Here is a 20,885-nt window from a genome sequence, read left to right on the forward strand (position 1 = left end):
GGTAATAATAGAGGTCCTTTAAGCTCAGCCTTTCTTCAAAACATACAGGTGTGTTTGCTCATAAGAAATTAATCTCTGGAAATTATCTAGCATACCTGTAAATTCCTGAAGGGGCCAGTAGTGCATTTATGCAGCTACTGCCATCTACTGGGCATCAAGTTCACTGAGTTTTGGAAATGGCAATTGTTTTTTTTTTTAGTCCTGCTTGATACAACATGTCACAACAAGCACACTAACTATATATAGAAATACAATTGTGGTCTTTCTGTGTGAGCTGTGTGATCTTTCATTAATTATGCCAACTGTCTAATCACATGTATTTGTCTCAGTTTGCAGACATTCCTACTGGATGGAAACAGCTTAAATGAACTGCCCAATGAGCTGGGTTCCTTGCAGAGGCTGAGTTACTTGGGCCTTTCCTTCAACCAGTTCAACCATGTGCCCCAGGTGCTGGAGCGGCTGTCCTCCATGGAGAAGCTCTGCATGGCTGGCAACCACCTAGAAACTCTTACCCTGCAGAATTTCAGACTTCTCCATGTCAAACACATCGATCTAAGGTATGACATGGTGTCCTAATTATTACGCATTTATTCACTATGAAGACAAGAACAACATGTCCTAAGAGTTTGTCCCAGGGTTACATGTGACACTGAGAACATCCACACATGCGTAAATAATAGAAAACAAAAATAAAAGGAGGAAGCCAAAACACAAGCAGATTGCCAGACAGCATAAAACGGGGAAATCATTTGCCGTTGTCTGAAAAAGTGCAGAGCTGGTGTGACTTGCACTATTTTACAGTTAATACTTTACTTTTTCTTACTTTTCTTGGCCAGGGTTTGTAAATTAGTTGTTTTCTGTCCAGCATTAACACATTTTTGGACAAAGATTACTCTGTGTCACTGATGAGTTTACATTTCATACAACATTGTGAAACTCTGCTTTCTTAACAAAGAAGTGCAGTTATGAATGATTTGATGTTCTGAAAGGAATTTCTGTTTAATAAATTTAAAAAGCTCCTTTCGGTGGATTTAAAGTTGTTCATAAGGCTGGAAAAATTTGTAAACTTGTTTTGTAATCCAGTTAAACTGAGCAGAGCCAGTTCTCGACCAAAGTCACATATTTATGCCTCTTTTATCTCTTATTCATTCTTGGGTTCTTATCGATTGAGCGCTTGAACAATTCAAGATAAACTGTTAACACTCAGGACCAGACTACTAAACAAACTGATGAAACTGCACAATATATCAGCAGTCACCCTAGGCATGTTCCCTGCTGTAAAGGCCAAACCCTGTGCACTTGGATGAACCTTTGCCTCCTTCATGCCTCCTCTTGTCAGGTTGAATAAAATCTCCATCATGGTGCCGGACGAGCCTGACCTACTGAGGCACGTGACCCAGCTGGACGTGAGGGATAACAGGCTGACGGAGCTGGACGCCTCGGTCTTCCCCAGGCTGGAGGTGCTTCACTGCGAGAGGAACCACATCGCCAGCCTGAAGGCTAAGGGCTGCTTACTCAAAGGCATCTACGCCTCCAACAATGGTGAGTTTGGCTTTGCTGTGACCTCACACATTTCTAAACTGAAATCACTGATTTGTATCTCTCTTTTCTGAATTTCAACACATAATGTATGTGTGTGTATGTGTGGATATGTAACACCTCACAGACATCAACATGTTTTTATATATATCACTTCCATGTTCGTCTGCATACACCCTTAATTCTCATCAGTGCAGCAGTCTCCCATCATTCCTCTCTAACATGTCATCACCATCCTCCCCTGCCTAATGCTTCCCCCATTTTCCATTTACCTGCATTTATAATAGACCTTTGTAGGAGACCTTGTCTGTCCTTGCTGTAAGTTAATGTGTTTGGATTTCTCCCTACAGAGCTCCGACAGCTAGATGTCAGCCCTGTGCCTTCCAATCTGAGTTACATGGATATCTCGAGGTGAGAGAAGTTCCAGAAATGTACATGAATTTAAAAAATGAATAAATAAAACAGAAATATTTGGAAGTTCCTTCTGAAAGTAAATGCAGCTTATTTACAATACATCTGCCCTACAAGAGCAGAAGGGCAGCAGTTGTTCAGTGTGATGCTTTAAAGATTGTGTAACTACACGAAATTAGGAAATACACGGTCTCTGCAAGTGGAGTGAAATATAAACTTAGAGATATCATTTTTAACCATGCTAATCCTGACCTTCTGTACTTACTGTAGCTGTAGTCAATATAAATGCATGAACTAATCACTGCACTTTAAAATACCTTTAAATAAAAATGCTAGTCTTAAAGAATTTACCCATAAGTCACACAGAGCTTACTTCTATTCACTTTGTCTTTAACTTCTTAAAAGGGCAGTGTCCACGAGACTGTCACACTTAAGAAAGATCACATCTTTTAAAAGTTGTATTTATCTTTTTTTTTATATTTTGTTTAGCTGTTTATCTTTTGGTAAACTGATTCTGAAAGATAGTAAAATGTAAACAAACAAACCAAAGCTGAAGTTTAATATATGGACCGTTGCAGACTGCTAGGATTCATCATCGTCGTCTCTCTTTCTCTTCCCTCAGGAACCATATGGAGTCCTTGCCAGACTGGCTATGTGAAGCTAAGAAACTGGAAGTCCTGGACGCGAGCCACAACCTCATTGCTGAGCTACCGGCACGGTGAGTGTCTCACACAGCAAAACCTGTAAATGCTGTACAATGCTGCATTATTCCCCCTGCCCTTTGCTGGCCTGTCATTTATCCCCCAAAAGGCCTCATAAATCACACAGATAGCCTATAACCTCCGCAGCATCCATCCATTCTCTTCTCCTTTATGTACCCTTTCAGAAGGTCAGTTGAGATGCACCTCTTCGTCTTTTCTATGTCTTACATCGGCTGTGTCAAACTTGCTCCACTCCTTTTCTCTTTCTTCCTCTCTCTACCTCTGGCCCCCTCATTGTCTGTAGATTTATTTTTTACCCAATAAGTGTCAGGATGATGAATTTCAGCCGCGGGCTCCACTAGAGGCACTGCTATTTTTTGATTTTTTTTTTCTCCCATTCTCATCCATACTGTCATCATCCTTCTGCACTATTGTCATTTTTAATACTGTTTCAGACTTCCCTGGTTACAGTCGTTCAAGAACCGCTGTGGAAAAAAGTGTCACCTTATCTATTTACCAACCAGTCTATCGATCTATCTTCATCTATATAGCCATCTAGCTATCACTGTGTAACACTTTTTTTACACATTTTTACAAGGGCCTTCCTGTCTGTCTTAAATCTTCTAGCAGTGACCTAACCATCTATATGTTCTTCTTGCTGCAGGTTGTTATGCAGCAACAGTCTGAGGAAGCTCAGTGCTGGACATAACCAGCTGCAGAAGCTGCCTGAAAGAGTTGAGCGCCCTCTGCTGGAGGTTTTGGATGTACAGCACAATCAACTGGTTGAGTTGCCCTGCAACCTGTTCCTCAAATCTGACAGGTAGCATTTATTATCAGCTGAAAGTGATTTTTCTTTGACTAATGTTCACCTGACAAGAAGATTAAATGTAGGGACAGTGCAGGTAAATGAAGATAAAGCACAGAAATTCTAATTAGGAGATTCCTGTGAAGGACAAGACCACCAAGGGCAAGAATGACAGGCAAATAAAAAACAATCAGTCTGTAGAAGGACATGTTTTTTGCAGTGAAATATTAAGTAAGAATTTATGGAGTAGTTTGCAATTAAAATGAATCATCTCAGTGTTGTATGTCCCTCTCTGAAGGAGATTTTTTTTCTCCTTTCAGCTTACGATGCGTAAATGCATCAGCTAATAAGCTGGAGCACCTGCCACCATCCAGTCTGTCAGAGGAAAGCCACAGCATCCTGCAGGAATTCTACCTGACCAATAACCGACTGACAGACAAGTGTGTACCCATGCTAACAGGCCATACACACCTACGAGTTTTGCACATGGCCTACAACCATCTCCAGACCTTCCCAGCCAGGTAAAAAAGTCATATGCTAAAGGGGACTTATGCCTTTCCTTAATCTCTGTCATATATACTATATGCACAAAAGCAATGTGAAGCCTACCTACACACAAACTGCTCACCCATATATGCCCATGCTATTGTGATGCCTGTGCACAGTTTTTGGGCTGATGCTAATGCCAGAGGAAGTTGGGGACTCTGCAGTCATTGAGTCAGCACAACATTTTTAAAGATTTTTATGCACCCCAATCCACAACTTTGCATGCTCTTAGTTGCTGTTGTTCCTAAACACTTGCACTTTGCAATAACACCACTTACAGTCGAGTAAGTATCTGGTAGTGATATAGGAACAAAGAAATTTCACCAACTGACTTGTTGCAATTAAACATCCTATTGCAGTGCCTTGCTTGAATTCAGTGAGCTGTTTAGAACGACCCATTCTCAAAGAAATTTTCTGTAAAGTCAGACTGCATGACTTACGTCCTTGATGTTGTACACCTGTTGCAATGGAACCGAAAACACCTGAATTCAGAGATTAAGACGTGTGGCTCAATGTTTTCACATGTACCATTTCTGCTCTGGAATCTGTATGATGTCACTAACTTAACACATGCAAGGTGAAGGTCAGATGACTGCCACAACCGGGATCAATATGCCATTTGTACTGTGTTTTGTTTTTTTTGTCTTTTGACTAAGCAATTGATTGTTTCAGTACTATTTTACACACTTGACTTCACCTACTGCTCTCTCTGATCTTTCAGTAAAATGGCTAAGCTGGAGGAGCTGGAGGAGGTGGACCTGAGTGGCAACATGCTGAAGACTGTCCCCACCACCATTATGAACTGCCGGCGAATGCACACACTCATAGCCCACTCTAATGCCATTGAAGTCTTTCCTGAGGTCATGCAGCTGATGGAGATGAAAGTAAGTCAGGGGCAATAATGCATATCTTTGATGACCTGACTTTGTAATGCATGTGCATTTGTGCGAGTATTGACATCTGCTGTTTGTTGTTGTCAGTGTGTGGACCTGAGCTGTAATGAGCTGAGTGAGATCACTCTACCAGAGAATCTACCCCCAAAGCTCCAGGAGCTGGACCTCACTGGAAACCCTCGCCTAAACCTGGACCACAAGACCCTCGAGCAGCTAAAGTATGTCTGGGGTTTTGTTTTGTTTTGTTTTTTTTTTTGTTTTTTTTTGGGGGGGGGGGGGGGGGGGGGGGGGTTGTTTTATATGCGCCATCATAGCCCTGTTAAAGTGGCTTCAATTTGTACTTTGCATAGAGGGAATCTGAGTTACCACATGATGTATGTTTAGCATTTTATTTCACGTATGGCTGTTAGAAATACTTCAAGTGGTTTTCGTTTCTTTTTGCCCCCGAAACAGTGCGGTGAATTTGACCTTGTTTGCGTTTTCTTGTTTTTCAGCAATATTCGCTGCTTCCGTATCGATCCACCTCCGACCTTTTCATCGAGTGAGGCGTCTGGTGGGCCTGCTGTGTGGAGTCATGGTTACACAGAGGCCTCGGGCGTCAAGAACAAGTAAGCACAATTCAATCAATGATGAAATGACAACCAGCACCACCACACTCGCCCATTGAAGCCTCACTAATCGCAACCTCTTGAGAGTGCGCATCGTTAAAGCCATGCGACTCAAATGAAGGAAATGTTAAAGCGGTGCTCGTTGAAAGCAAGAACTGTGTACATTCACATCCTGTGTGGACTAAATTGCTAATTCAGCATTTGAAAGTGCGTTCTGATGGCAAGTCTTCTATATCGAGGTTCTGCTTTACAGTCAAAGGAGTCATTTAAGGCATTGCTTGTGCATAGCATATGGAGTGACATGATAAATAGTTGCACAGGGGAGTTGTGGTCCTCAGAGCTCTCATTCTTTCCTCTTTCAGACTCTGTGTTGCTGCCCTTTCGGTAAACAGCTTCTGTGGGAGTCGTGAAGCTCTGTATGGTGTGTTTGATGGAGACAGGAATGTGGAAGTGCCCTACCTCCTGCAGTGCACAATGAATGATGTGCTGGCGGAAGAAATTCACAAGACAAAGAGCGAAGAGGACTATATGACCAACACCTTCCTTGTCATGCAAAGGTTTGCAATAGATTCTACATGCCTCATCTTCACCGTATGTAACAAATTTCTCATTTCTGCCTCAAAAACCTCATCCTCTTCCCGTCTTTCCTCCTTCCACCCTTGCAGGAAGCTTGGAACTGCAGGACAGAAACTGGGTGGCTCGGCAGCTCTGTGTCACATTCGCCATGACCCCACTGACCCTGGTGGCTGCTTCACCCTCACGGCTGCTAATGTGGGAAAGTGCCAGGCCATTCTGTGCCGTGATGGAAAGCCGTTGTCTCTGTCACTCCTTCACAATGTAGGGCTGGAGGAGGAATACCGCAGGATCAGGCAGCACAAAGCTATCATCACTGAGGTAGAGAATTGGTGTAAAGTACATTCATGTAAAAGCAGTATTACTTGCATCCTGCCTGAACACTGTATTGATTTGTATCTCTTTCTTTTTTTCTTTTCTCCACAGGACAACAAAGTGAACGGTGTAACTGATTCTACACGAATCATGGGCTACTCCTTCCTCTACCCTTCTGTCATCCCTTGTCCCTATGTGCAGACAGTCACTCTAACCCCTCAGGATGAGTTCTTCATTCTCGGTAGCCGTGGCCTGTGGGATGCTGTGTCCCCCACAGAGGCTGTGGAGGCTGTTCGGAATGTCCCCGATGGCCTGGCTGCTGCTAAAAAACTTTGCACATTGGCGCAGGGCTACGGCTGCACCGACAGCCTCAGCGCCGTCGTTGTGCAGCTCAATGTGAGTGAAGACTGCTGTTCCTGCTGTTGTTCTGACCCTCCCCAGCCACCTCCCAGTCCAGGCTTGGGACCTTATCCTCCATCGTCCTCTGCCATCAAGGAGAGACCCTCAGACGGCTCCCTCCCTGTTCCCCCCTCCTCCTGTAGTGAAATTAGCAGTGAGATTAGCACCAGTGAGATGAGCAGTGAGGTGGGCTCTACCGCCTCATCGGACGAGCCTCCACAGAGCTCCTTGGTCCTACTGCAAGAGCAGTCCCACCACCCTCACCTTCACTTGCACCATCAGGCCCACTTGCTGCCTCTACAGCACCAGCAGGCTCACACAAGTACCCAGCCCTGCCACTATCTTTTCCCGGGTTCAGAGCTGCCTTCATCCCGAAGCTGCTGTGCCCTCCACCCTGCCTGCTTAGCACACTCCTTTCAGAGGCAGCTCTCTAGTGCCACTTTCTCCAGTGCCCTTTCTGACAATGGGCTGGACAGCGAGGATGAAGAGCCCATCGCTGGTGTTTTCTCTAACGGTAGCCGTGTGGAAGTAGAGGCAGATGTTCACTGCCTGAAAGCACAGTCCTGCTTGTCCTCATCACCCAAAACACCGGTACCCTCATCCTCCAGTCAGGAACGCAACCTGCTCACACTTCCCCCACCTCCTCCACCACCGTGCACCCCAGAGCCCCTAGAGGAGGGGATTGACATGAGCCAAGGGGAGGCTGAGAACGGGCTTGAAAGGGATGAGTCATGGCCAGGAGCTGGAGTGGGATGCGGGGATGGAGGGAAGCTAGCAGGCAAGAGAAGGGTTAATGGGTCCGTGGCACAGCAGGAAAAGAGCCACAACCTTATTGAGGTGGCTGCTGATGCTCCCTCCAAGAAGTCCGGGGGTTACTTCACAGCTCCAGCCCAACCTGACCCGGACGACCAGTTCATCATCCCACCCGAGCTGGAGGAAGAGGTGAAGGAAATCATGAAGCAGCATCAGCAGAAACAGCAGAAGCCTGCTGGGACAGATCAACCCACAGACTACTACGACACCCCTCTCTGAACAGCAGTACCAACTTTGGCCTCATCTTCTTTACATGAACTAAACTGGTCTGATTTTCATATACATGGACACAAACAAATGAGATTCGGCGAGAGGCTGTAAAATGCACACTGAAAAGTTTCATCAAGCTTTCTCTGTGTAGTCTTTCTTCTCCACGCAGCCCTGTCATTGGAGAGACATGCACTGTAACCCGCTCCACTTATAGAATAAAACAAGCAAATGAGCCCTTTAATGATACTCAATCCTCTTGAAAAGCCTATGGACGCAGCTCCAGGTGTCCATGGTCGTGCCCTTCTCACAGACTGTGGAACATTTATTTTTTACATTAGACAACCAGCTGAGTATGTAATCAACACTAGTCTCTTTGCTATAGCATTAGCTTGCCACAACACTTGTTAATATTAATAACAATTCAATGGTTTGTTTGTTTGTTTGTTTTTTAAAGAACTTACCATATCTTTTAATGTGAAAGCAGTGAAGTTTCTGGAAGAACTTTTTAAAAGCAGAGACACATAATCTTTTTATTATCAGTGAACTATGTTGAATGGTACACCAATAATACCACATCTAACTGTTGTAGATAGGGCACTTACAATACTGTATTTCTTCAGTAAATCATGGCTCTTGGCCTGTAAAATGGCATAGAAATTTTTTTGTAGAAATTTTCAATACTAACTCCTAGGAGTTGCATACTCTTTATGGTGACTCAGTCACTTTTACTAATCTTCTCTGAGAGAAATGGTGATTTTTTTTTCTCCAATGATTGTAAATAAGAGAAATGTTGTATACTGAGGCTTTTAAAGGAACTGTATGTCGGTGAAGGTTTTAGTGGCGGGGAGGATTCGTTTGTTTGCAGTTATGGAGGTGTCACCCTCCCTTTCCCCTTTATCTTACAGTGTAAGCCCACACACACACACACACACACGCGCGGAGATACACAAACACAAATGTAAATGTGCAGTAGCAGGTCAGAAAACCCAACATTCCATGCAGTATAACTACATTAAGTGGCTCTGGTTTGCTCCACTCCAATTGTGATGTCCTGTAGTCATCACTGCATCTACTGAACACTAAGAGACCGATCTTTGCATGCACACAGACACCCATGCAGACATGACATGCATACAAGCACACATACACAGACACTTGGTTAATATTAGTCCCACGTCCCTCCTACAGTAACTGTTATCACCGGCATGACTGTGTCAAGTTCAGTAATACAAACAAATATATCCACATGGAAAAGAAACAACACAAATGTTCCTGTCTTTGGTATAATAAATTTTAAATTTGTGAATATACCTCATGTTGTCTAGGACTGTTTTTTAACAAATGAATTCATACATAAAACCAGATTATCAGGATTTTTTAATAATTTTTTGATACACTAATAATGATACATTGCTCTGCTGCGTTTCCACTGAATGACCAGTAAGGGGCAGTCTAATGTAATATTTTGATCCAGTACAGAAAACAAAAGTCTTATTTCTATATCATCAAAAGCCTTGTTTTTTTTTTTACAGGATTTAGCAGGGAAAAACATCTTTTAAACATTTTCAACTATTTTACTCAAATTCTTTTTTTGTTTTTGCTGTGTTCTTCTGTTCACCAAGTTTTCATTGTGAAGTTCAGGGTCTGCCTCTTGAAGTCTCTAACTAGCATGTGAGTTCAGGATGACGGCGTTATTATTACTATTCATGCGTTTTTTATACTTTTTCTTCATGCAGATGACACTGACTACTGTAACTACCAACATTACTCCCAGTACAGATAGAGAAGAGGCAAGTGCAAGGGTGGTTTTGTCACTGTTGGACCCTCTGTGCTGACATCTGTCCCCGTAGTACCACCAGTCGTCACCCACGTCACACCTGGACACCAGAGGAAAAGGATGAACATGAGAGACAGAAAACATACTTGAAGGTTTACCCAGTATTCACCACGTAGCTGATCGTGATGGTGGAAATTAGAGAAGGCTAAAGGTACAACTGAAACATTTGTGTGTTATTTGTATTTTAAATGTTGAATACCATTAGGTCTTCAAGGGAATACAAACAGACATTTTGTGAAATACGCTCATACATTTACAAGGAGTTACATGAATCTGGTACCACTTTCATGACCACATTGTAAATATGTAACTAGAATCAAAGAAACAATGAGTGACATCTTCCTGAGCTCTGTCCAAAGGTAACAAAGTTAACAAGTAGAACTAGCAAAAAAACAGTATAAAACCTGAAATCTGGCATGACATATAATTTTGATTTGATGTGTAGCAGGTTGTTTGACTGTCCAAACTAATCAAGCACTTCACACTCTTAATGTGCTTGCTGACAGGACATAATTAGTTCACAGTAATATAAAACACAATATGAGAGGTTCAGTAGGACCTCTCAATCTTTTTTTTAAATAGGTGCTGTAGGTAAATTTTGTTTCCACAGTCACTTAAGTAAGCAGTCTGAAAGCTATTTTTAAAACAAGTGTTCCACTGTTGCCAAAAATGGACAACACATTGATATAATATTAAAGTGTGTTAACGTCCATACTTAAAAAGCAATTGTGCAACATTTTAATCAGACATTTTTTGGTAAATGCCGTGAAGTTACTCAGCATAGTGGATGACATCAAAAGTGCTCACCTGCAAGCAGGTTTGCCTTCATCCACGACACAGACACCGCCATTCTGGCATTGCACATTGTAGCAAACTTCAGAAGGTGTGGTGGTGACAGGCTGTGAAGTTGTAGGAGGCAGGGGCTGGCTCACAGTTAAATGGGACACATCTGAAGAAGAGGAGCAAATGAGACAGCAGGTTAAAGAAACCCACGTGAAAGAGCTAATTGTTTGGATTACCTGCTGTGACCTGACCTGAGGGTTAATGAATCCTAGATGTGATCATGTATGCTGAATTACATAGTCCTACTTGTGCTGCTTGCCGAATTAGCATTACAGAATATGTTCGGATTTACAAAAAATGGTACATTTACAAAATTAAAATGCATCTTGTATATCTGGTGCTTTTACCCTCCATGGTGAGGAGGAAGATGGCATCTCCCCCCTTGATAAAATCCCTGCTTTTAGCTCTGAGGTGGGTGAGATACGCTGCAGTTCCATAGCCTGGCCCTCGGAAATACTTTGATCCGTCTGTATCTGTGACCTCAATGCCGACCTTACGAGGATCATCCCAGAAAAATTCATCAGAGCCTGTTAAAAAGAATATTAAAAGAGTGCAAAAAATTGTAATACAGCAAAAAGCCATGATTTCATGATTTGTTTGTAATTTGCAAACAATTTCTGTGACTCTTTTTGAAAAAAGTTGAAATGCACCTGCTGCCTTCATGTTGGGGTCAGTGGTGATGCTGCGCTGGTTGGACATGCGCTTTTGAATATGTGGATGCTGGTCCATTAGCATCATGGTTATCTGTTTCCAAGGACATGGCCATATCTGTCCTGTGTCCCCTTCACGGGCCACCAGATGAGCATAGGCTGACAACTGCCCCTGGTAGCCCTCTGTACCGCTGGGGTAAAGCGTCATTTGGAAGGTATAACGCTCTTTAGAGGTGAATAGGGGGCTAACTATAGGTGTGTTTATTGGGGTATTTTCCATAACATGACTGAAGTTTTTAACTCTCCAAATAAACTCTGGGCAGGTGGTCTCTGAAATGTTGATGTCATCCAAAGACAGTCCACCTGATGGGGGCCCAGCTTCCACTTTGGTCCCTTCAAAGACTACTCGGAATTTCATTTTAGCATCTAGACTGACGTGGTGCAGTTGCCAGCGCTCCTGAGGGGACCCTGTTATGGCACATGAGGTAAATGCATTGAATTTATTAAAAAGCAAGTGTACAAACCTTATATGTCAAGCAATATTCTAACAGTAGATTGTGAACAGAAGTAAGGTTTCCAGAAATGTCACCTTCTATGGTCTTTATAAGGCGCAGAATTCCATTGGAGTTAGCTTTGTCATACTCTCTGACATAGACCTTCAGTGTGTCACTGGGCCCAGCACTGTTGTAATAGAAGAACTGCAGACATTGGTAGCCTCTTTTGGGGTAAAGCAATCTACTTTCCAGCAGAGCTTTGTCCCCAGTATTGGCCGTGCCAGTGCTGAAGTGCATAAAATACCCAGAGCCTAAAGATATAAGTTTCACTTCATTAATAGGTTCGGTATCTGAGCATGTTTGCACAGTGGATAATAAGACATAAGACATAAGAGTACTCAAGCCAATCCAAAGCTACAGTGGCTTGCAAAAGTATTCGGCCCCCTTGAACTTTTCCACATTTTGTCGCATTACAGCCACAAACATGAATCAATTTTATTGGAATTCCACGTGAAAGACCAATACAAAGTGGTGTACACGTGAGAAGTGGAACGAAAATTATACATGATTCCAAACATTTTTTACAAATAAATAACTGCAAAGTGGGGTGTGCGTAATTATTCAGCCCCCTTTGGTCTGAGTGCAGTCAGTTGCCCATAGACATTGCCTGATGAGTGCTAATGACTAAATAGAGTGCACCTGTGTGTAATCTAATGTCAGTACAAATACAGCTGCTCTGTGACGGCCTCAGAGGTTGTCTAAGAGAATATTGGGAGCAACAACACCATGAAGTCCAAAGAACACACCAGACAGGTCAGGGATAAAGTTATTGAGAAATTTAAAGCAGGCTTAGGCTACAAAAAGATTTCCCAAGCCTTGAACATCCCACGGAGCACTGCTCAAGTGATCATTTAGAAATGGAAGGAGTATGGCACAACTGTAAACCTACCAAGACAAGGCCGTCCACCTAAACTCACAGGCCCAACAAGGAGAGCGCTGATCAGAAATGCAGCCAAGAGGCCCATGGTGACTCTGGACGAGCTGCAGAGATCTACAGCTCAGGTGGGGGCATCTGTCCATAGGACAACTATTAGTCGTGCACTGCACAAAGTTGGCCTTTATGGAAGAGTGGCAAGAAGAAAGCCATTGTTAACAGAAAACCATAAGAAGTCCCATTTGCAGTTTGCCACAAGCCATGTGGGGGACACAGCAAACATGTGGAAGAAGGTGCTCTGGTCAGATGAGACCAAAATGGAACTTTTTGGCCAAAAAGCAAAATGCTATGTGTGGCGGAAAACCAACACTGCACATCACTCTGAACACACCATCCCCACTGTCAAATATGGTGGTGGCAGCATCATGCTCTGGGGGTGCTTCTCTTCAGCAGGGACAGGGAAGCTGGTCAGAGTTGATGGGAAGATGGATGGAGCCAAATACAGGGCAATCTTGGAAGAAAACCTCTTGGAGTCTGCAAAAGACTTGAGACTGGGGCGGCGGTTCACCTTCCAGCAGGACAACGACCCTAAACATAAAGCCAGGGCAACAATGGAATGGTTTAAACAAAAACATGTCCATGTGTTAAAATGGCCCAGTCAAAGTCCAGATCTAAATCCAATCGAGAATCTGTGGCAAGATCTGAAACCTGCTGTTCACAAACGCTGTCCATCTAATCTGACTGAGCTGGAGCTGTTTTGCAAAGAAGAATGGGCAAGGATTTCAGTCTGTAGATGTGCAAAGCTGGTAGAGACATACCCTAAAAGACTGACAGCTGTAATTGCAGCAAAAGGTGGTTCTACAAAGTATTGACTCAGGGGGCTGAATAATTACGCACACCCCACTTTGCAGTTATTTATTTGTAAAAAATGTTTGGAATCATGTATGATTTTCGTTCCACTTCTCACGTGTACACCACTTTGTATTGGTCTTTCACGTGGAATTCCAATAAAATTGATTCATGTTTGTGGCTGTAATGTGACAAAATGTGGGAAAGTTCAAGGGGGCCGAATACTTTTGCAAGCCACTGTAAAACTGAAACATAAACTAGTTTCACATTTTACAAGTCTGTCATAAAAAAATGTTTAGTGTGATCTCATAAACAAGAGACCACACTAAATATGTTCACATGTTCCTATGAAGATATTTTTTCAAATGTTCTATGCAGAGGAGATTTTGGCACACTAAGAAGTATCTGAACATTGTTTTAAGAAAGAATTGTAAAAATATGAACCTATCCTTTCATACATTTCATAGTAGATTGTTCTCACCAGTGCATTTGCCCATGTTGGAGTAATCAGTGTCAGGCCCTCCAGTAGCTGTTGTAACCCTGTCCCAATCTGCCTGATCCCCTTGTCCCTGTATCATACCACAGATGTTTTCACGTTCAAAGTCGCATGAGTCCAGAAAGGTGGAACCTTGAGCTGCAGAGCGGATTTCATAAACACACATAAACAGGTTTTGCAGCACTTTGAACCGCAATAAACTAGAAAAAAATCAAGGGATAGGCCATGTCATGAACATTATTATTGATGAATGTAACAAAACATGAAGTTGAGCAGATCAGTACTGCAGGTGCAGGACAAGTTGACTTTTATATTGGAGAAAATAAAATAATACTTGTGCACTGACTGCTGAATCTTACTGCAGTTATAGAGGCGGTTCAGCTTGAGCAGGTCACTGTCGCTGAACTCCATACGCTGGCCAATTACGTCACTGAAAGCAGGGATCTTGGTGACGATGGTGGGCTCCGTGCCATTCTGAAAAGCAGTTTTACTGTAGTGCATCATGGAGCTGTAGTCATAGGGGACGCCCAAAGAGCTGGAGGTGGTGTCATCATAGGTGTTAAAATTGTGTCCTTTACCTGCAAATTGGACATACATAAAGGTGCCATTGCAGTTTCATCCATTGTGACATTGCATTACTTATTATTGTATCCTCCATATGACTTGTATAACAGTTTGACTCATATAACAATACTTGGGTAAACAGGTACGTCATGAAGAAATCACCACATAAAGAGATAAAACTTTATGAGAGGATGAACAGCCAGTGTTTAAACACTGTAATTTGGTTGGATGAATAACAGTAGCAATACCCTTTGTAATGCGGTCCCACATGATTTCGACATAATCATCACGGTCTGCCCTGGACTGTTCGTGCCAGAAACCCAGCGCATGAAGGAACTCATGTTCAATGGTGGCAATGCGGTCACAGTTTGTTCCTATAGACAGTCTCTGCTTCCCAACATGCCGGTTGCCAACAGAGGAGAAACAGCTTATGGAAAGAAAATGAGGCTTTTGTGAAGATCAGATAAACTCCCAGTGTCATCTCTCCAATACTTTTCTGTACTAAAAGTACAGAATAAATACACTCACTGGCCTCTATGTTAGGTACATCTAATCATCTGCTTCTTAATGCAAATATCTAATCAGCCAATCAAATGGTATCAAATCAGTGCATTTAGGCATGGTCAAGTCAACCTGCTGAAGTTGAACTAAACATCAGAATAAGGTAGAAAGGTAATTTAAATTATTTTGAGTGTGCTGTAGTAGTTGGTGCCGGATGGGCTGGTATGAGTGTTCCAGAAACTGCTCATCTACTGGGATTTTCCCACACAACCATCTCTAGAGTTTAGAGAGAGGTAGCCAAAAAAGAGAAATACCCAGTGATTGGCAAAAATGCCTCCATGATGTCAGAGGTCAGAGGAGAATGGCCCGACCTCTTCGACTTGAGAGAAAGGCAACGGTCACTCAATTAAACAATCAAATTATCTCTGAATTGACAACATTCTGAACTTAAGCGGATGAGCTACAGCAGTAGCACGGCGAGTACCGCTGCTGTCAGCAGAGAACATGAAAATAGAAAAAACTAGGCAAAACATTGGCTGATATGATGAGTCTTGATTTCTGATATAGCACTTAGAAAGCCAGGAATATTTCTAGAACCTTATTGAATCTATGCAATAAAGAATCAAGGCACTACTGAAGGGCAAAGGGGAACCAACATGGTACAAGCAACGTATACTTAATAGAGTGTCCAGTGAGTGTATATAATCCTTCAAAAAGTTCTGTCATCTAAAAGAGATTTTAGAAGAATACGTTCTTCTTGCCTTACCCATCCCCTTTAAAGACAGAAATGTAGTTTGCTTCTCCGCTCCATGGCTTAAAGTCGATGCAGGTCTTGAGCCGGTACTGCTCAAAGGCCTTGAGAATCACACCTTTTGCATTGATCTCTGTGTACAAAATGAAAAATCAGTTTTATTATAGTTGAAAAAAGTTCTTTACGGTACCTTTTTTTAAGAACAACTGTAAGCCCCTGCTGAGTTATGATTACAGATGACACCCATACCCATATATTTTTGTGAAAGCACAAAAATATTGATAATAAAATGTGTTTAAATATCCAATTTATGACATTTGGTTTTTTAATCTAAATTTTATCATTAATATTGTTTCCAAAAGCCATTAATAACATTGCATTTAGTCAAAAAGATTTTATTCTTTATACTATTTTACTCTATTTTTAACTGCTTCAGATCCCATTGGCTTGTTAAGTAATACAATAATACATAATCTTTTCAGATTATGTATTTTTTTTCAAGTGCTTGAAAACAAATAACAGGAACAAGATTCATTTTAAAATTAAAATTAAAACATTAAATACATTAAATAGCTAATAAAAATAATGCACATTTTCTCATTTATTTTGTTTCATTTATGCCACATGACTGTATATGCAAATGTACTGTACTGTAGAGGCTTAAGTATGAAGCTAAATACTCTGGAAGCTTTCAAATTGTAAAAAAAACCCCAAACAAACAAAAGAAAAAAACAAACTCGCTTTTACCCAAGTCATCTTGCATGTAGTATGGGATTGTCTTTGGCCACCTGTACTCTTCCCCTATTATAGAATTGCGGGGTTGCTTCTGCCACAGCCACAAAGAACAAACCATGAACAAAAGAACAAAATATTGAGCCAATGTTGAACTTTAATCCAATCTATTAATTTGTGTTGGTGGGGAAAGAAGTTCAATTAAGTTACCTCATCAAGAACTATGTCCCCTTCTGCAAGGTTCAACCCTGCCTCTGACGAGATTAAAGCACAAAGAAAGTTTAAGAGCACAAAATTTGGAATTTGGAAGAAAAAGAGAACATTTTCTTCTGGGGTTTTTTCCCCCCTTTTCTAAAATACCTTCATTAATATCAAAAATGTCAAGGTCCCGCCCACCGTCCACATCATAGACTGTAAAAACAAAGTAGTAATTTAACATGAAAATTTGTAAAAAAGTAACAAAAACAGTTAAAGTAGCCTTTGCTTGTTTGAGAAAAAAAAACTTACCTAATAATTTTGCTGCTGGCTAAATATTAAAATAAATGAAAAAGGAATAATTGTTATTGATTTTCAAGTGTATAAAAGTTAACTTTCAAGTTCTCCTAAGACCACTTCTGATAATAAAAATTAAACAAAATGACAATTTCTCACCAAGCAGAGTGTGGTACTACAAAGGAGGCATGCAATGTAAAGGATGAGCACACCTGTAGATTCCCTTCCTGCCATGCCACAGAATCTCCCTCTACAAGAGTGTGCAAGTAAGACGTACTGAGCTCTGACGGGCATTCAGGAAGAAGAAATCAGAAAAGTGCATTTGGGGTGGAGAAAAAAATGTGTTCACAAGTCAATAACTGACAGAGCTATAATGGGCTCAAGTTAAACTACAACTTCAATCCGCTCTGGTATCATCCAATAAATCTTTGCACATTTGCGAGCAGCAGGCCTGATATAAGACATGTTGAAATTTATAGCAACCTCCTGATCTATGTGTACATTTCTGTTTTCAGGACATGTACTGTTATTATCGATTTCTATCTGCACTGCATTAAAGTTAGCAACACTGTGGAGTGCTGCTGACTTCAACTGAGGATATTGTTGGGTGATAGAAGGAATAATTTGAGGATCTCCTTAATCCCACTGACACGTCTTCTATAGAGGAAGACGTGCCAGTGGGAAGACAAGTGGTCTGACTCATGCATTACAGAGGGCGAGGTCACAGCGCAGTTAAGCAACTCCTTGGTGGCAGGATCCCTGGGATGGATACAGGAGGAACAATGCAGCTTTCGTCCCGGTTGTGGAACACTGGACCAGCTCTTTACCCTCTCGAAAATATTTGCGGATGCATGGGAGTTCACCCAACCACTCTACTTGTGTTTTGTGGACTTAGAGAATGCATTCAACCGTGTCCCTAAGAGTATTCTGTGGGAGGTGCTCCGGGGAGTATAGGCTCTCTGGCCTGTTGTTACGAGCCATTTGGTCCTTATACAATTGTTGCAAGAGCTTGATCCACATAGCCGGCAATAAGTCTGACTCATTCCCAGTGGGTGATGGACTTTGCCAAGGCTGCCCTTTGCCTCAGTTTCTGTTCATAATTTTTATGGACAGAATTTCAGGGCATAGCCAAGTTGCGAAACATTTCCACTTTGGTGGTCTCAGGACATCGTCTCTGCTTCTTGCAGATGATGTGGTTCTGTTGGCTTCATTGGGTGGTGGCCTCCAGCTTGCACTGGAGCAGTTGGCTGCCAAGTGAATTAGCACTTCCAAGTCTGGGGCCATGGTTCTCAGCTGGAAAAGGGTGCAGTGCCCACTCTATGTCAGGAAGAAGGTATTGCCCCAAGTTGAGGAGTTTAAGTATCTCAGGGTCTTGTTCATGAGTGATGGAAGAGGAGAGCAAGAGATCCACAGACTGATTGATGTTGCAACTGCAGAGATATGGACGTTGTCCCTGTCTGTTGTGGTGAAGAGAGAGTTGAGTGTAAAAGTGAAGCTTTCGGTAGTGACCGAAAGAATGAGATTGTGGATACAAGCTCAGAAATGAGCTTTCTCCGAAGAGTGGCTGGCCTGTTCCCCTGGACAAACTGGAGGAGGTGGCTGGGGAGACAGAGGTCTGGGCTTCACTGCTTGGGCTGCTGCCCCCGCGAACTGGCCCCGGATAAGCGGAAAATGGATGGGTGATAAATTGATGGATAAAATACACACACATATGCATACACACGCATATACGCACACCCACAAACATAACAAAACAAGAAGGAAAGAGAAAACAAAGAAAACAAAGGGAAAAAAAACATTTATTTCTAACATGCTTTGCCATCAAAAAATTCCAGCTTTGTGATAAAAGATTTCTAGTTTTAAACATATACTAGTACACTCAATGCTTAATAGTCTTGAGGTTCTTATTGTCACTGAGAATAGCAATGTAGAACTGCAGGCTCTTGTTCTTGTACACTTTCAGAGAAACACAAAGACTCTACATCAGAACAGTACAGCAACAGTACTTTTAAAGAAAAACACTGAAAACTACATCTTACAAACACAGCAGTTAAGGACAAACCACAGCATGGTTGCCACAATGATTACACTACAGCTGTCTTGAAACCTTGAACTTAACATTAACAGTTTGTTGATTCATTACACAATCTGGTCACCCAGTTTGGATGTTATCAGTCCATTGAATGGATGTTGTCAACAGTAATTAGCCCCATAGATATAAACCAGTATGGACTGTCTACACCTAATACGTGTTATCATCCACTGAATGAACTGAAGCAAGTGTTCTGGTTCAAAACTATAAATAGTCTAAGAGACCACTTACTTTAAGCTGATACATCATATATATATTCATTCTTAGATGTGGTGGCAAAATCTAAACCCTTATTATGGAATGGGTACATACTCGTTAGACCAATTCAAACAACAGTAACCTCCGTAATATGTCCACGTTCAACAATAAATAAGCATTCGTTCATACTCTACACAATTTTTCCTGTTCATAGTCAAGGAAAACCCAACTACAGTGTGTATCAGTGACAGCTGACATCCTCTGCCGATCATCAGCCTATCTCAAGACTAAACAGACAAACATTTGCAAGCGCTGAAAGTTTCCCATTCGCTAGAATGTAAACCGGACCAGCCTAAAGAAAACCCGCAAAGACCCAGTAAGAACAGGCAAGCTATTGTCATGTCATGATCAAAGTTTGAAGCTTTTGCTGTGAAGAAGCTAGATGCATGAAACCTCACGTAACCGGCTGCAACCAGTGATAAGCCCACTCTTTCATATTTGGCGAGCTGTGTTTTCTGCACCAGATCAAACTGTTTAATCATGAATAGTTTTCACTTTCCCTTTTAAAAAGGGAAATTATAGTGATAAATGCAAACACTGACAACATTTAAAGCAGTAATGTGCAACTTGTTTGAAATAACCGTCACAAATGCAGTCCTTTTTTCTTCTTCTCCCTTTCTAATAGCTGCTGTAATACTTTTGTATATGTTTAGTTAAATTCTTAAAATATGTGACTGAAACCTGGTATTGCCACATCATTACTTGTACAGTCACATTAACCTTCATTATACAATCATTTTGTGCTGCATTGTTATCAGAAAGCATAAAGATCTTACTTCTGTGGCAAAATTACTTTTCCAGACCACTAAAAATGAATGCTATTGCCACAGTTATTGTAACAGTTATGAAAATGGCAGAAATCATTAATTTCATCACCTTTAAATGGAATATTTACAAATGTATGTGCAGGTCAAACTGCAAGATTGCTTTATTTTGTTCAATCAAGGATGCAAGTTGTACTAGATAACTCAGGTGTTTTACTTGCACCGTCCTGCAGATGGCGATATAGCAAGCTAAAGACCCCTTGCTCTGATCACCGTGGTTCCTTGCATTAAGAAAACATACTTTGGCAATTTCCAAATGAAAGTTTTTCTTTACCACTATTGAGCAAAGAAACTGCTGTGCGGACATACACATTCATGTGTCCTTGATAAGGGTCGTTTCTTTTCGAGTGCATTTCACTGTCCTTGACTGCAGTGGAACTAGGCCAAACAGGGCCAAGCAATCACAAAGCTGTCACACTCATACAGCCTTTGTGTGCTTTGGTAGTGTCATATTTTCAGCTATGGTGATTACATATTGATATTTCTTGGCTGCTGCTTTATATTACTTAAAAGACTAGTTTGTGGGTTAGATAGAACTAATGGAGCTGAACTGATGCACCTCAGACTCTGGCCATATTTGTCCTGTGACTTACAGGCAGCAACTAGGTAGTATTTGATATGCAAAAAATATTCCCGGATGCAGAAAATTAACAATAATAACACAGAAGTCTGCAGCGCTGTCATGTCCCACAGCAGATTTTGGCACTGTATTACATCTCAGAAAATGCCTAATTTGTGACATTAAGACAATAGAT

General features: G+C 41.7%; 2 protein-coding genes across 2 annotated transcripts in view; one reads left to right on the forward strand and one right to left on the reverse strand.

Moving 5' to 3' along the window:
• phlpp1 (PH domain and leucine rich repeat protein phosphatase 1) overlaps nucleotides 1-9,123 on the forward strand; it is a 44,311-nt gene extending 35,188 nt beyond the window's left edge. The window contains exons 6-17 of the mRNA XM_063461029.1: nucleotides 330-557; nucleotides 1,340-1,542; nucleotides 1,890-1,950; nucleotides 2,573-2,668; nucleotides 3,316-3,471; nucleotides 3,777-3,977; nucleotides 4,724-4,886; nucleotides 4,983-5,113; nucleotides 5,390-5,503; nucleotides 5,866-6,060; nucleotides 6,169-6,397; nucleotides 6,503-9,123. Coding sequence (XP_063317099.1) covers nucleotides 330-557; nucleotides 1,340-1,542; nucleotides 1,890-1,950; nucleotides 2,573-2,668; nucleotides 3,316-3,471; nucleotides 3,777-3,977; nucleotides 4,724-4,886; nucleotides 4,983-5,113; nucleotides 5,390-5,503; nucleotides 5,866-6,060; nucleotides 6,169-6,397; nucleotides 6,503-7,822 — 3,097 coding nt within the window. The 3' untranslated portion in view covers nucleotides 7,823-9,123. The remainder of the gene's footprint in view (nucleotides 1-329; nucleotides 558-1,339; nucleotides 1,543-1,889; nucleotides 1,951-2,572; nucleotides 2,669-3,315; nucleotides 3,472-3,776; nucleotides 3,978-4,723; nucleotides 4,887-4,982; nucleotides 5,114-5,389; nucleotides 5,504-5,865; nucleotides 6,061-6,168; nucleotides 6,398-6,502) is intronic.
• A 350-nt stretch (nucleotides 9,124-9,473) lies between these two features.
• On the reverse strand, nucleotides 9,474-17,190 carry mep1bb (meprin A subunit beta b). The gene is made up of 14 exons (XM_063462520.1): nucleotides 17,116-17,190; nucleotides 16,972-16,990; nucleotides 16,825-16,875; nucleotides 16,675-16,718; nucleotides 16,480-16,558; nucleotides 15,748-15,865; nucleotides 14,729-14,907; nucleotides 14,276-14,494; nucleotides 13,902-14,054; nucleotides 11,733-11,948; nucleotides 11,144-11,611; nucleotides 10,841-11,020; nucleotides 10,458-10,599; nucleotides 9,474-9,690 (listed from the first exon to the last, which is right to left on the reverse strand). Exons 1-14 carry the CDS (start codon nucleotides 17,188-17,190, stop codon nucleotides 9,474-9,476), a joined length of 2,160 nt encoding a protein of 719 aa, XP_063318590.1.
• Between the last annotated feature and the right edge of the window lie 3,695 nt (nucleotides 17,191-20,885).

This window comes from Pelmatolapia mariae, linkage group LG18, assembly GCF_036321145.2.
Source record: "Pelmatolapia mariae isolate MD_Pm_ZW linkage group LG18, Pm_UMD_F_2, whole genome shotgun sequence".
NCBI classification, from domain to species: Eukaryota; Metazoa; Chordata; class Actinopteri; order Cichliformes; family Cichlidae; genus Pelmatolapia; species Pelmatolapia mariae.